The 16,730-nt window shown below is 42.8% G+C and overlaps 2 protein-coding genes across 2 annotated transcripts; both read left to right on the top strand.

The window, feature by feature from the left end:
* The first annotated feature begins 1,776 nt into the window (after positions 1 to 1,776).
* On the top strand, positions 1,777 to 7,376 carry spo11 (SPO11 initiator of meiotic double stranded breaks). The gene is made up of 13 exons (XM_067239870.1): positions 1,777 to 1,889; positions 2,072 to 2,185; positions 2,988 to 3,076; positions 3,378 to 3,444; positions 3,621 to 3,729; positions 4,027 to 4,113; positions 4,503 to 4,539; positions 5,189 to 5,298; positions 5,416 to 5,515; positions 5,877 to 5,914; positions 6,219 to 6,295; positions 6,730 to 6,841; positions 7,207 to 7,376. The coding sequence occupies exons 1-13, from the start codon at positions 1,777 to 1,779 to the stop codon at positions 7,324 to 7,326; spliced, it is 1,173 nt and encodes a 390-aa protein (XP_067095971.1). The 3' UTR covers positions 7,327 to 7,376.
* A 254-nt stretch (positions 7,377 to 7,630) lies between these two features.
* On the top strand, positions 7,631 to 12,361 carry LOC136946268 (5-aminolevulinate synthase, non-specific, mitochondrial-like). The gene is made up of 11 exons (XM_067240559.1): positions 7,631 to 7,769; positions 8,996 to 9,198; positions 9,302 to 9,478; positions 9,626 to 9,763; positions 9,908 to 10,130; positions 10,354 to 10,538; positions 10,646 to 10,825; positions 10,944 to 11,108; positions 11,368 to 11,636; positions 11,730 to 11,892; positions 12,061 to 12,361. Exons 2-11 carry the CDS (start codon positions 9,012 to 9,014, stop codon positions 12,219 to 12,221), a joined length of 1,848 nt encoding a protein of 615 aa, XP_067096660.1. The 5' UTR covers positions 7,631 to 7,769; positions 8,996 to 9,011; the 3' UTR covers positions 12,222 to 12,361.
* The last annotated feature ends 4,369 nt before the right edge of the window (positions 12,362 to 16,730 follow it).

The raw sequence follows: 16,730 nt of genomic DNA, 5'->3' as shown, positions 1-16,730 counted from the left end.
CCCCTCCAGCTCTACAGAGGCCCCATTTAGATCTTTGTCTTATGTGGCGAGAGGCCTAACCCCTTCAGGTCTTGTCCTCATCACTCTGTAAAGCTCTACTTAACTGTCAATCAAAGCCCTTGGCGATCAGTCACCTCCTCTTTAGAGATGCTGGTCTGAGGAGCCATTAGTGAAGAGGCAACACAGCTTGATGAGAACCAGGGTAACAGGGCCATGGATATGAGGTTGGGGGGAGCACATGAGAGGGAGAAGGATGGGGAGTGCTGGGTTGAGGGATTGGGGCCGTTCTGTTTTCTATTTGTGAGGATTAGGTTGACAGATCTGTATTTGGTTTCTTTGGGCCTCAAGCTGCAGCTAATCCCCCTCACCTGCAGTGGTCCCCCCTTCTCTTTCCTCTGACCCTACAACCCCCCTCTACCCTCTCCCCCTTGCTTCCCCTTCACCCAGTACAAACACTCATCCTGAGACAAGCACATGACTCGCTGCACTCTGTCTCCTTAGGTTAGGGCCTCGCACTCGACACAAATCTCTCCCAGGCCAAGGAAGCGGCAGGGGACTCAAGACTTTCTGAAGCAGAAAAAAGAGGACCCCCACATCTTGTGGCCTTTAACAGATTATGAGTTTTTCAGGGAGGGTGAGGAATAGTTGCTCGTCACTGAGAGATAGCAATTACTTAGCGAGTAAGAGCCATTACTGCGGAAGCAGCTTGTCACAGCCACTCAGGAGAAAGGGAGACCACTGCTAAAGTACCACATTAGGAAATATTTAGGGTCAGGTCAAGGGCTGAGACCTCTTCCCTTCAGATCCTGGCTCCCACACACTCAGACTTAGCCATCAGCACTCTGCAGAAGACCACAGTGCCTCAACAGAGGGTACTCTGACTGCAAGCAATTCTTTAACGTGGAGATTTCAGATGACCTAATAGTTCTAGCATCTAGAATGTTTTCTGTTCATTATCAACACAGTGACATGATTGCCAGATTAAAGTGATAGCCTGAGGCTCACATCAACTTATTTTAACTTCAGATGTTTACAGTAGAGAAAGAAAGAAAAAAGAAATACAGAAAGAAAGACAAAAAGAAAGAAAGAAGAAAATAAATATATAAAAAGAAAGAAAAACTCATGCCTTTTTTGTCGTGGGGTGGGATGGAATTTGAAGCTCAGGTGGTTATGCTCTGGGGTCACAGGCATATTGACACAATTTGAAGGGTCTTGGGGTGAAGGAAACACAGGCTGCAGCTGCAGGGTAAAGGCACAGTATGGAACAGGACAACGACCATTTCCTAAAACACACGAAACTAATGAGAACCAGTTAGGATTTTTGACAATCGCACTCAATTCCCAATTTGTGAGACAATGTCTCAATCAGTACGATCACTTTCATCAACTCCAAGTTGTTTAGAATGGGGGGGGGGGGGGGGTGAACGGTGGCTATCGAAACCTCACAAACATAACCTTACACTACAGCATCTAAACAAATAACATAAGTGATCATTTATGCTACTGTACAAGTAAAATGATCACAACGGCGTTTATGTCCGCATATTGATATTATTATAGACACAGGGGCGTACTCAATCTCTCTCGTATCATTGGACTTGATATAAAACTGCACGAACAGGAAGGCGCAGAAGGTGCAAATGTCAGATTGCGTCAAGCTAAATCGTAGGGTCAATAACATCCTCGAGACCACACAACTTTCTGCACATTGATTTTCGCGCTCAAGCACGTCATTAGCACAAGGAGCAGCACACCCATCAATATAAAGAATCAACTATGGAATCAAACATATTAGAACAAAAGTTTGTTGCGGTTGATAAACTTCGTGTAGAGTTGCTGGAACATTTAAATAGTATGGATACTCAACATGAGGAGGAAGAAGTTAGCAGGTTTGGCTTTCATCATGTGTAATCTTGCTGGCTAGCCTAGCATTGCTAGGTTGTAGGCCTACCTACCATGGACTAATTGTAGGCTACCTGCTATTGTAATGCTTGTTCAATTATAGGGGGGGGGGGGGGGGGGGAGATAAGGTAGAGGACTAGTCGATATATTTACCAATTTATGTTTCCAGCCAGGACGCTTTAACACGCATTGAAAAGGTGATTGTTGGAATAGTGAAGCAACTGTCCACAGGTCATGCACCAGCTTTTGTCCTTCCAAACAGATCGAGTTGGGCCAATGTTAGGTAGGCAAACAATCGTGCACTAGGCCTGCTACTAGTAGGTCAAAGCTCTTCAACCAGACTGTGTGGGTGATTGAATACTTGTCTTAGTCACTCTGTTTAACCTTAACAAGATAAACATGTATAGCCTAGGCCTTGATGCTATGTCATATCATTTATGGTGTGTAACATTTAGGATAAACCATTGTGTGTGTGGGTGTGTATGTATGTGTATTTAAAAGACTGGATTTAAACGTACAATAATACAATCATGTGAATTATGAGGAATAAAATGCTTTACAGTCATGGTATGTAACTCTTAAAATTAAAATAACTCAAGAAAAATAATTTTCAAGTCCTGGGTAGGTATCACTTGGATAAAAGACTAAAACAATCTCCCACCTCACACACACACACACACACACTGAAATGCAAGCACACACACTCGTACACTCAACCACACACCAATCTGGCCGTTTGTGGAGGTCTTTAATGTGCACAGGCTGTGGAGACCTCATGCTCAGAACAAAGAAGACTGTCTGGTTGAGTTTACATCAAACCTTCTTACAGCTTAAAGCACATTCTGGCCCAGCCCTTTCAAATGTGAGAATCCCACAGATATGGAGCCAAGGGTTTCTTGGAGTAAACTACTCTCTGAGGTTCAGGGGAGGTTCTGTGAGGTTCCTCTTATAGGTAGCCTTCAGGCTCTTTAGAATGTTGGGGAGGAATTACCCAGGTGGTGAGCTGCTAAACTGATCAAAGGTATAAGAATGAACGTTGAATATCTGAGAGGAATGCATTGATGAGTTTTCCATCATTTCTTGAGTTTTGACAGTGCCATTGGGCTTCAAATGAGCTGGAGAAAGTCTGTCACCACAGTTCGGAGCGACTGTTCCTCGTCTGTCACTAAATTTGGTGAGAAGAAAGACATACACCTCTGTTCATGTGTTTCCCCCTCTTGTAACCGCCTTCCCCTTTTCCTGTGCTCAGAATAACCCACATTGTTTCCATTTGCAGACATTTCAAATTAATCAACTGAAAGCAATTAAATAAGTCTCACTTTCATTCTTACACAGCTATCATAAGCTATCATAACTTAAACATGTGCCTGGGATTTGATAAACCCTCTGTATATAACAAAAATCATAACAATTTGGCAGCAATCAAATTGTTTCAGACATTGTGTTTGTAAGTTGTTTTCTGTTACTGTTTGCAGCACAAATACTCAAAGTTCTGTCAACCATCTACAAACTTGTACAGAGCAACTCATACGCTACTAAAAGGTATTTTATTTGTGACTCTTCACATGTCATAGATCAAACCCACACTCAAATATACAGCTGCTTTCTAATTTGCAGAAAGCTGAACATGATTACAAATGTACAGTATAATCCCCCAGGACTTTGAGCTCCACCAGCAAACTGCATGGCAACAGCAAAGTTGTTTTCCTTCTCCACAGGGACATCTACTACAATGACACACAGCTGTTTGGTTCACAGAGAATCGTAGATTCCATTGTGGATGACCTTTCCTGTATGCTTAGGATTCCACGCAGGAAACTGCATGTGGTATGTATATGTGAGTAAGAGAGAATATGACTTCCAGTACATGCAAGGGGACAGAACACTTCAACCATGTCTTTGATACATGCCTATGTTATGGTTATCTCAGTTTTAACAGATGAAAACTGTTAGCTAGGTCCATATTTTGCTTTTTCTCATGTTCTAGGAAGCACCTGTGGCAAGGAGTTTTACTTAAGTTGAAACAGCGAAGAAATTAAGTTTGATTCATAACATAAATGTCAAAGGTTTGCATGCAGTATGTCTGTGCTTGTGTGTATATGTGTGTGTTTGAACTGTCTCCAGCTGGCTACGTCCAAGGGACTCATCTCAGGCGCCCTGTGTTACCTGGAGGAGGATGGCACCAGGGTGGACTGCCACTCCAGTTCCACTGTATGAACCACAGCAGTGTTCTGATCGATATGCACTACACTGGGACATGGCCTGATGCGTGTTTGGATTGTTAGATATCTTTCCTTCTATTCATTTCATTCTTGTAGTGTCTGTAAAAAAAAAAAAAAAAAAAAAAACACCTATTGTACAAGCATTACATAAACCCTCTGCCTCATTGTCAGGATGGAGGCACAAGGTTAGTCAATCCTATTATATTGCTTCCTTCTCAGGCCACAATCTTTAGGCTCAACCCACATACAAATTATTTGGTTTCCCTATAATTATTAAAGAAGAAAAACAACCTCAAATGGTTCTCTTCTGTCTACACACAAATCCCTTGTTTACTAAGTGGCCAGCTCCATTACTCACTGTTCATATTTCTTTCTCAGGCTGTTCCAGTCTCATCCAATGTAGGCGGAATAAGGAGTATCCTAACTTTTTTGTCAGAGCATGATGACATGGAATTTATATAGTGTATATTGAGACTTTCGAGAAAGCCTGTGTCAACTCTTTCACAAACTGCGTATCCAATGCAAGTCCCTGGAACTTGTACTTCCCGGTCATGCAAACTGACGTTGTGTCCTTGGGCAAGGCACTTCACCCTACTTGCCTCGGGGGAATGTCCCGGTACTTACTGTAAGTCGCTCTGGATAAGAGCGTCTGCTAAATGACTAAATGTAAATGTACTTCCCAGAACTACTTTTTAAGCAACTTGAAGGTTCCATTAGCCCATTGTTGGCGTCAATAACACCATTGGAACTTTCCCCATAAGATTTTGTGCATTACTGTATTTGTACAGTATAAATATATGCATTTTGCAGTATGAAAATGTTTAGCTTGTTTAATATGCAAAAAAAAAAAATTCTACACTTTGTCATTGTGGTTTGCCAATTACAATTGCCGCTGGATTTTGTGCTCAGCATGAATACTTGACGAGGCCTGGGCTGTTCCATACGCCAGATCCCTCTATCGAATGTTCTTCTTTTCTTCACGTTGACGTTTGTTTGCGTGGACTTCCTGTGGGGACATGGACATGGGGTCATGTTTGTGTTTGCCTTAATCCTTGGTACTCCAGACATTGTGTCATCAGCAAAGTTTGTGTTGATCGTGGAGAAGGACGCAACCTTCCAGAGACTGCTGGATGATGAGCTTTGCTCTAAGCTGTTTCCCTGCATCATGATCACAGTGTGGCCAACATCTAACATAAAGGCCAACATACACTAACTTATATACAGCTCGTACATTGACTTAATTGATCTGATCTCTTCTCCAAACGGCATGTGTGTGTTTATGGCTCGTCAGGGCAAAGGAGTGCCAGATGTGAACAGCAGGCTGATGGTGAGAAAGCTTTGGGATACCCTGCACATCCCCATCTTTGCTTTGGTGGATGCAGACCCTCATGGTAAAAACATCTTTCTAATAGAGACAACATGTTCTGTCCCTTACTGCTCCCCTTCCCTCTGCCTAATCCCTCACAATGGATCATACATACAGTTCTACCTCATACACACACACACATGCAGGGGGTTGCGTGTCTTCGTAAGCTGATTGAGCCCTGACTAATGTGTCACGGTGTTCAGGCTGGGGGTTGTTAGCGTGATCTTGCCCCGGTGGGATAGTACTGTCCCTCTCCCCTCTCATCGCATGGCAAGACGCATGTGTAATGCTTTGCTTTGTTCTCCGGCTGTTACACTGCTCAAGATAATTGCTCTGGTATGGTGATTGTTATTGCAGTGTGTGTCTGTCTCCTCTGATTTCCCCAGGAATTGAGATCATGTGCATCTACAAGTACGGATCAGTGGTGAGTCTTGACTTCTGTACATTATCTGATGTGGCCTGGGCAATGTCTCAGGGGATGATAGTATGTTAGTACTCTACCTTTGTAGTTGGAGAAATGGAACATCAACAGTGTTATTTGAAGTGACATTGTATGAAGTGGAAACGTTTGATCATATTAACCCTTATTGGTTGGTGGTGTGGTCGTGTTTTTCTTGAACAGAACATGGAATAAGTACGGTTGATTTTTTTTGTTTCCAGTCTGCGTTAGTGTATGTCTTTGTGCTTCTGCTGTGCATGTATTTGTGCGTGTGTGTATCTTTCCACAGGCCATGTCGTTTGAGGCCCACAGTCTGACCGTCCCCAGCGTGATGTGGCTAGGCCTCCTCCCCTCTGACCTCCAGAGGTTTGGACATACCACGCGCTACTTCCTATTTCCTCTTCCCTCCTCTAATTGGGATTATATTCTGGGGATTTTAGATTGTTTGTTTTGGTTTCAGTTGCTGTTGCCTTCACTTTTTTTTTCTTCCAGAGAGCTGTTTTTGAGGGTATATTGAGTTTTAAGTATATAGGGCAATCTTAGCCTTAAAACGTTTTTTTTTTAAATAAGTAAAGTTTAATTCTAGTCCATAAACTTCTTCCTAGGCCTCCTCTGTATGTATGTACAATCAAAGCATCGTGAAATCATATTGTGGTAAGACATGGTAAAGCAGTTTCCTTTGACGTTTTTGTTGTTGGTGGTCTGGATCCATCATGTCTACTCACTCCTGTCACTTTTACTACCTCAAACCTACAGTAAAGTCATATTTCATTTCTTCATTTTTGTCTAATTCACCTCAGATTGAGGGTGCCCGAGGATGCGCTGATTCCCCTCACCCACAGAGATGAGAACAAACTGAGCAGCCTGCTCAAACGGCCTTACCTCACCTGCCAACCAGCCTGGCAGAGAGAGGTGAGAGATGAAAGAAAGATTAGTCGAAGGATTTTCATTTAAAATCATATGTTAAAATACTGTACCTTATGGTACAGTGCCTACCAAGGTCCCTTCACTGCAGGAATTGTGTATTTGGCAATCCTTTTATTTTATTTTTTATGGGCAGGCGCTAAGTGTGTTTTACTACTATTTAGAGATGTTGTAGGTGGACACCAAGGAATGTGTGTGAGTAGGTGCTTAACCCCTGGACTTTGGTATAGTTTACAGTACAGAGATACTTGCTTCATTTCGAAATAGATGTTTGACTACATGATCTTATCACTTTACTACTGTTTTGCTTATCTGCTTTTTTTATTAAGTTTGCATGTTTGTTCTTGTTATAGATGGAGTTAATGCAGCAGAATAAGGTCAAAGCTGAAATCCAGTCATTGGCATCCATAGCTCCTGGTTTTCTCCCCCAAGTCTACCTGCCAAACAAGCTGCGCTATGGAGGATGGATATGACCAAATACTGCCCTCTTTTGGTGTAATGTGATAGTAGAATGGATACAGGAAGTCACTTTCGTTTTTGATTAACTGATTTTATTACTTAATACTTATCTCATGAATTGATTACATACTAGTAGGAATTAAAGCAATTTATAATTAAACAATATGCATTGACATTGTTATTGGCCATAGTGCATAGTCTAACTAACGTCATTTGCGATGACCCGAAAAGCAAGCGGACAACGCCAGAAATAGCAAACGTGCAGTCACATGCATGTGAAACCAAATCCTACGTCATGATCAGGGTGTTGTAAAACCCTACTAACATGGTTGTAATGCAAAGCGAGTTTCCCATCACAGACGCTCATTTCGAAGAACTGGAAGGAGACAGCTAGTTGTTTATTTCTGCTGTGAATCACCGGACTCTAATCCAAGAAAACTTGTTTTAAATAATTCAAGTAAGTCTTTTGTCAAATATGGTTAGATCTCAAAGGTGGCTAAGCTAGCTACAGCACAGTATTCGACGCTGTCGGTGGCATGAGCACCTACCAAACTACGTTACGTACTGTACTGTAGCTAACAAACCAATGACCTTGGCTGCTTGTGGGTGTACGTTTAATAAGCTTTGATTTTGTTAAATATTAAAATTGGCATATTGATTTTCAGCGGCCTGCACACATTTCTCTCGTCTTTAGTGCTAACTTGGCTAGTCTAACTAGCTAGGTCTAGCAATACTGTAATAGGTATAATTCCCATGAGAGCCTGTCAGGAGCTGCTTAAGTCCCAACTAAATCAGTTCGATTTAGCACGAACATTTATAGTGTTGCTATTGGTTAGGTATATGCTAGTGACCAGTATGATGCGTTTGGTGTGAGTTATTTAAGAGAACGTGTGATTCAGGGAGGTTATGTGGTTTGTTACTAGAAACAACATATTATTCAACCAGTGGCTTTGATAACCCAGTGGTTACATCACTCTGATTCGTTGTAGACGTGGTGACTAATACCTTAGTGGTTCTATATTAGAATGAACAATCACTTGAAGAAACAGATGGTCCTACTACTTAGTCTTGATTGTGGTTATATTTATGTTTCTAGTGTAAGCACAGGCCCTTGAGTGACCCTCCCTATTTTTCTCATGTCAAGGGCAGCTGACAGAAACCGCCCTGCTGGCTATGAACCTCTAAAATCCTCATTACTCTTGACTATTGCTTAGTACTGTTTCAGTCATGTTTCGCAAGATATTTTTGTTCTGTTCCGTGAAAGTGGAGTGGGATGCATTCAGGTAATGGCTAGTCTTATGTTGTGGTAATGATTTGGTGATATTCACTGTGAGTATTTTTGCATTATTTCTTAGTTATTCAGAGATTTGTGGTATTTTAGTAGGAACATAACAATAAACTATTGGGGAATGCTACTTATGTTGTTGTTGGTACTTTCTGTAACTGAGCCTACTCTATCATCACATTTCAAATTTAAAGCCTTGAATAATTGTGTTCTATTTTTGATTGTGATAGCCCATTTCGCCTACCTTTGATGACAGTCCAAAGTGAGCTTAGTGTCAAAATGACCCTTGTTCAGAAATACACCTCTGATCAGATTTTACGACCACACCATGTCTGCCTACTCAGACTGATAGGGAAATGACATTGGCTACATAACATTTCTCCCCTCTCTCCATTCAGAATAAAAGGATCCCAAATGGACACTGTCATACGTCGATGCCCTTTTCTGACGATCGTGCCCCGGGCCTTCCTGCAGCTGGTAGCAAAGTCGTCTCTAGTGGGCTATGCTCAGAGGTGTCCTGTGATGATGGACCTGGCCTCAAGACCTCTGGCCAGAGCCCTGTCCTCCTCTGCCTCTGTGTCCAATGACACATCCAATGACGGTGAGTAGTAGACCTGTTTAAGACCACTGTAGCCAATGAATCCAAATACTTTCAGTATTCGTTTCCTTTGACAATAACCATATGTTCCAATGTCCTGTGTTAGAGCTGAATCGTGCGTCCAAGCCGCCCCCGGGCCACCCAATGCCCCCTGCTGGCCAGGCTGTGGGCTCCAAGTGCCCGTTTCTGGCTGCTGAGATGGGGCAGAACAACAATAGAGTGGTGAGGGAGGCCCACATAGAGCTGCAGGAGGATGTGCAGGAGATGAACACCGTCCGCGCAAGTAAGGGACTTTTAGTTTGGTAACCATAGGCTACCGGTTACACAAGCCTGAAATGAGGACATACTGAAATAACTTCACTACTACAACTAAAGTTGGAGTTCGTGGCTAATGGAATCAAGTTAACCATCTCCTTTTGTTTTGAAACAGACAAATCTGAGTCTGTGGTTGATCCATCCGTAATGAATCTCATCAAAGCAGACAAGTCTGACCCAGGGGTTCTGAAGAACATTCTAAAGCAGCAGCCGCGCAAGGTCTCTCACTTGCTGAAGGACAACTTGCCCAAAGGTTAGTTGCAATACAACCATGTAATGTGAAACTTGTCGTATAAAGAACCTCAGTACCCTGTCCACATCAGGTAGCAGACAAAATACGTTTTGTGTGTCCCGTTCACAGTGCTGTACTAATATCACTGCTCTATTTTTCATCCAGCCACTGCCACCTTTAAGTACGATCAATTCTTTGAGAAAAAGATCGAAGGGAAGAAGAAAGACCACAGCTACCGGGTGTTTAAGACTGTGAATCGACGTGCCACAACCTTCCCCATGGCAGATGACTACTCCGAGTCTCTCCACCTGAAGAGAAATGTGTCTGTGTGGTGCAGCAACGACTACCTGGGCATGAGCCGCCATCCCCGCATCACCCAGTCCATCATGTACGTACAGGCACAGCTTTGATCCTGATCAGCAGGATCTGAACTAGACTCGCTGAAACACTTTAGTTTTATAGGTTATTGTAGGTGAACAGGAACCTGTGAATCCCCTTTTACCCACACAGAGAGCATGCAGTGTAGGGTGCATGATAGGTTGATATTGGGAAGACTTGTGTCATGGTTTTGTGGTTTTCCAGTGGAGTGAATGTTCTTCATCTCTCTCCAGGGACACGTTACAGAAGCATGGGGCAGGAGCAGGAGGCACGCGCAACATCTCTGGAACCAGTAAGTTCCACGTGGACCTTGAGTTTGAGCTGGCCGACCTGCACAGAAAAGACGCTGCACTCCTCTTCACTTCCTGTTTCGTAGCCAATGACTCAACATTATTCACTCTGGCCAAAATGCTACCAGGTAGGATGGATGAAAAGGCGACGGTTGGATACTTTCATTTGATGGATTTTCCATTTTAAGCACTTGCAGGCTAACAAGCCGTGTGTACATGCTTCCCCTTCTGCCAGGTTGTGAGATCTACTCGGATGCAGGAAACCATGCCTCCATGATTCAGGGTATAAGGAACAGCGGAGCCAAAAAGTTTATCTTCCGTCACAACGACGTCAATCATTTACGAGAGCTGCTGCAGAAGTCTGACACTTCCACCCCCAAGATCGTGGCTTTTGAGACGGTACATTCAATGGATGGTGAGTTCAGTCTTAGACAACTATAACTACTTTTATCGTGTCCATGTACACCTCTTGTTTCCTGCCCCCACTTGGTGTTTTGGGTTGGTCTGCAGCCAGTTGTGCTCCTGTCCTGCAGGTGCTGTGTGTCCTCTGGAGGAGATGTGCGACGTGTCCCACGAGTTTGGGGCCATCACATTTGTGGACGAGGTGCATGCTGTGGGCCTCTACGGAGCCCGGGGGGGAGGCATCGGAGACCGAGACGGTGTCATGCACAAGATGGACATCATCTCAGGCACTCTCGGTAAGAACCGTTGATAACGATCAACGATCTTAGGAGGTTCTTCACACCTCAACAGTAAGAATCTCAATGGATTCTCCTCCTGATCCTCTAACCTAGTGAACCAGGAGAGGAGCCAAGTGATTACAGGGGCAGCATGGGACACAGACAAAAGTGTATTGCTTTACAAAGAAGATCTGATTCTTAGGAGTGGGTGGGTGCCTGACTGGAACCAGTTTGATAAGCTCTGGTCTAATCCACCATTGCCCTCTGGTGTGTGCAGGGAAGGCGTTTGGTTGTGTGGGCGGCTACATCGCCAGCACCAGGGCCCTGGTGGACACGGTGCGCTCCTACGCAGCAGGCTTCATCTTCACCACCTCCCTGCCGCCCATGCTGCTGGCCGGCGCCAGGGAGTCCATCCAGACCTTGAAGAGTGAAGAGGGACGCGTGCTCCGGAGGAAGCACCAGAGGAACGTCAAGCTGATGCGCCAAATGCTGATGGACTCGGGGCTGCCCGTGGTCCACTGCCCCAGCCACATCATCCCTGTGAGGGTAAGAACGGCTTCCCGCCAGACTGTCCGGTCTCAAACACTGATGGGCCCGCCTTCCTCTTAGTCCTCACATACCCGAACCCTCTTGTGGCAGGTGGCGGACGCAGCCAAGAACACGGAGCTGTGTGACATCATGATGGAACGCTACAGCATCTACGTCCAGGCCATAAACTATCCCACGGTGGCCAAGGGGGAGGAGCTTCTTCGCATCGCCCCCACACCACACCACACCCCCCAAATGATGCACTACTTTGTCAGTAAGTACACAGCCAAATAACTCCAAAGAATGTTTTGGGTTTGAGAAAAGAAACATGATCCCTTAACGGGGTATTGATATCCTTTATTATCTCTAAACACTATCCCTTAACCTGATGTGTTCCCGTTTTGATTAAGCTACACTGTTTGACCTGCCTGTCCTTCTGCAGAGTGCCTCGTGCAGGCTTGGAAGGAGGTGGGACTGGGCCTGAGGTCTCACTCATCAGGGGAGTGTAACTTCTGCCGGCAGCCTCTTCACTTTGAGCAGATGAGCGAAAGGGAGAAGTCCTTCTTCACAGGCCTCAGTCACATGATCTCTGCCAGAGCCTAAGATTGAATACCAGACCACAAACAACGCCCTACCCGAAAGAAACACATATTCATTATATTTATTGACAATGTTATCTATAACTTCACGTTTTCATAAAAATGAAATATTCTGTATCACCAATAAAATTATGGGGAAAGTAATTGCTTTGGTCGTGTCCAGCTCTTACTATCTCTTGACTTCACAGCCCTATTCAGTTTTCAGCCATGAGTGTAGTGTGTGACAAGTGAGTTCACAGTTGAAGCTGCATCTGAGGGGCAAGGATGAGTGTCTGCATGTTGACTCAAGTGGACAAAGTGTTTACTTAACCTTGAAATTGTCATCACTTTGGCAAGAGGGAGGTTCATGTTTCAGAATATTGGGTAGTAGACAGGCTATTGAGTAACATTATTGAGTAACATTACTTCAACAGACGGTTGGCATTGATAACATGAACTCTGGCCCTTGTGATTTAGCAAACATGCACCTACTGTGGACCAATCTGCCAAGGTCGTCCTCAACATCAATTGTATATTGCCAAATTATGAATCATGAGAAAGCACAATCGTTTATTCGGAAAATATATATAAATACATGTGTATATATATAAAACTTTAGTGGGAAGTGGCATGTTAGACTGAATACATACTCCTTAACGACTCCTGGTAATATTTGGGTGTGCCCAAGCCTTCGGCGAGAGCACAACCTTTGTTTACATTTAGTCATTTAGCAGACGCTCTTATCCAGAGCGACTTACAGTAAGTACAGGGACATTCTCCCCGAGGCAAGTAGGGTGAAGTGCCTTCCCCAAGGACACAACGTCATTTTTTAGCACGGCCGGAGAATCGAACTGGCAACCTTCAGATTACTAGCCCGCTTCCCTCACCGCTCAGCCACCTGACTCCCACTTTGTTCTCTCACATATATATTTATTATTGTTTATTTTTGCCCCCCTAAAACTCAGTCAATATTTGGCCTACATAGACAACCTAGGTGTCAAAAGTTTCGTCTTGGTAGCGATTGAGTTGCTTCTATTGGGATTTACGTTCCGTTGCATGGTTTAGGCTCAAGTTACGTTTTTGTGGCGAAAAGTGAAGCTAACGGTGGCTAATTTGCTAGCCACAGTCACTGACGTTACTAACGTCACGAAAACACGCGTGACTACCTTTGGCAGAACATTCGTTTCGCATCTGTTAATTTGGGGGATAGCTAGGCTAACTATAGCTTTACGGCAAGGCAGCTGCAGAAACGCCACAAGCAAAGAGGCCAGGGTGATAACTATTTACTAATTTTACTTTGTGATATGACACACAATTGTGATGTGTAATGTACAATATAAGCTGATATTATTAAGGAAGTACATCTACTTTCGGAAATGGTAGTCTACTATTTCACTGAAGTATTAGCATCATGACATTAGCCTGTGTTGCCCGGGCAACACATACTACAGTGGTCTATGATCTAGCGTTATCTGTTTTCAATCTTAAAATAAACATTCCTCACATACATTTTCGTTGTATGATTTATTCTGACATTAGTAAACGATTTGTTGGTGATATTACCATTACCTGTGGTTTCAAACCAGTGTACTGTAGCTCACTGCAACGCTGTAGCCTACGCGAGACACTACACAAACATCTACACAGCTGTTTAGGAAGTCAAACGGCGACAGAACATGTTCGGCACTCCCCTTACTTAAATCAAAAGTCTATCTAACTACTAACCTGAACTTCATTGCCACAGCCTAAACGTTGTCAATCTGTTCATGAAAATAATTAATTTCAGCCTAAACCGTACAACGGAACGTTAAATCCAATTCAACCAACGCAATCGCTACCAAGACGAACACAGCAGTAGTCTAGTACTGTACTGTAGTAGTAGAATTTACCGGGGCAGCTTTTCAACACAGGGCTATATCGCATTTTGCGTTGTTACTGACAATGATCGCTACCAGTGAGCTTTTTATGAATGAGCGATTTTCCACTAAATAAATGTCAAGCTTTTTTACGTTTTGGGGGGCATATTTTCAGTTAGCAGATGGTACTGTTTGAATCGCGATTCCATCTTCTACTGCCGGTAACGTCATAGAATAATCTTCAAAGGGGGTTCTTTATTAATGAATGAATGCAATGAGTAGGCTAAATGCCTGAAAATATCACGAGAAAGGAAAGGTCAATTTTTACACCGGTCTGCCAAATGTATTCGTTTTGATTCAACGATGAGGCAGCCTCTTGCAGGGGAAATGAGAAGACATCTATTTCATTCTACACTTCACTCGTATGTTCAGTTGTAAATGAGCAGCAAAAAAAAAAATGCTTTTAAATATATGTAATCTTTATAAATAATAAGTATGCATTTTTATATAAAATATACAGAAATATCAGTTGTAAAAATGTCATTCAAAAACGGACCCCTGTGTAACCGACGCAAGCAAGCACAGCACACCCTACAATTTCCCCAGAAATTGTACCCTCTCTAGTTCTAGTTCATATCCAGTTCTCACAGTAAATCTCGCTCCAGTTCAATTGCTTATTTGTGTTTTAACATATTAAGGGATGGTTCAGAGATTTCTACACGGAACGGAACTGTGAAAATTGTCAAACTGACAACCGAACCTGTTTTCATCTTAACTAATTAAGCACATGCTTGCATAACCTGAATAGCTGTAAAATGATTTTTGTTGTTGTGTTTGTCCGATAGCTTGTTCATAGTGCGTTGATTTTATCAGGTAAACTGCTTACCACTAACCTAATGATTTACAAAAATGTATAATCTATTACTAAGTAAACATGTATTTCTCTCCAAGAGTCGTAGTAACCATTTTGCGATATGAAGCACCTCCCATCCATCGATGAGTCATGTGTGTATTTTCCTTAGTGAGCCTGTAGATGGCGGTAATGTAGTACAGTCACAATTATGAAAGCAACACAACGTCGGAGAAACGTTCCTCAATGACGTAAGAATCATCATTTTGATTGAGCAGTCATATGTGGTCGAGCTCATGTAAAAATGAATGGTAAGAGGATACTTTGTTTTAACCACAGGTCTGAAACCCATGCTAAATCAATCTCATGGCTTCACAGTCCTGCTTATTATTTAAGTCTATTCGTGAAATAACTAAAACAACACTGCTTGCAGAATTAACACATTTCCCGTCTTATCTATTACTCTGAGTTGAAGGCTATTAGTCACTCCAAGTGAAGTTATCAGGTGACCATCCTAAAATCAGCAAGGCAAGGCAGATCACAATCAGGGTTGCTCGTTTAATTCTATTGTTTTGTATGTTTTGTATGTCTTGTTGGTGGTTTAAATGGGTAGTCAATAGATGCAGAATGTAGCCTACGTTTTGGTCATATATAAGGCATCTTATATTTGACACTCGTACTGAACCACAAGTCTAATTCCAGTCATCCATTTCCTCCTGCATAATGCCATGCATGAGCATTATGAATAATCTTGCTGCAATGGTAGAACGTCTTACAGGCCTATTGTATGTGACCTCATTTTTTGTTTTTCTTTCAATCTACATTGTGGCGCACACCATGTAGTACCTTATCAGGACAAGTCTGAGGGCCCAATGACTGGGTCCTCTGGGAGAGTCAGAGAGAAGAGCTGAAGCATGCCTGTGGGTGATAGGGTGGGTGTAAGTATCTGTGTGAGTATGTTCTATGCTCTGTGTTTGGTGGCAGGTGATGTGATATGGTAGAAGCTGATTAGGTATTATATATAGATTTTGGTGCTGTGACTTCAATGCCAGCTTGTTGGTGTATGTGCTATGTCAGGTTCAACAAAATTTGATTTTATCTCTCTCTTTCTCTCTCTCTTTCTCTCTCTCTTTCTCTCTCTCTTTCTCTCTCTCTTTCTCTCTCTCTCTGTCTCTCTGTGTGTGTCGTTCTTCCTCCATGCTGTGGCAATCCTGCCAGCTTTGCACATCTGTGTCTCTCCCACTCACGTGCACCGACAGATGAGCTGTATGGCTGGCTTCCGAGTGCGCTCTCTCTCTCACTCTCTCTCATTCTCTCATTATTTATTTCTCTCTGTAACACACACCATAACTGCTCTTGTAGAATCTTGCGAGACTGTAGTCACCCTCACAGTAATCCTTGATGTGAGAGTAAAAGTACACACCAGTATGCTCTACTTTTCAAAAAAGATCTAATCTGGCATGTTGCCAGTGTTTGGAGCATTGCAATTAAGTAAACTACTCAGTTAATTTTGTCTTGGGTTACCATCCTGAATGAAGTATTTATAATCCAAAATAAGATATTTCTATATTGAATGATGTGTGTCCTGTCCATACAAAGTAACTATATACCCCTCCAACATATCAGGTCATTTAATATCATTTCAATCATTCAACATTTTTGTAATCACATCAGTTTAGAACAGGTTTTTAGAGACTAGATGGAGAATGTTAACTAATATAGCCTTATAAAACAAATGTAAATATTAAGTAATGTAATTTTTGGATGGTTCTGCTAATGGAATTAATCTAATGACAATCTTCAATAAATCTCCCTGGGTGATGAATTA

The sequence above is a fragment of the Osmerus mordax genome, chromosome 7, assembly GCF_038355195.1.
Source record: "Osmerus mordax isolate fOsmMor3 chromosome 7, fOsmMor3.pri, whole genome shotgun sequence".
NCBI classification, from domain to species: Eukaryota; Metazoa; Chordata; class Actinopteri; order Osmeriformes; family Osmeridae; genus Osmerus; species Osmerus mordax.
The sequence above is the reverse complement of the archived record's forward strand: the minus strand, read 5'-3'. Positions and strand labels throughout refer to the sequence as shown.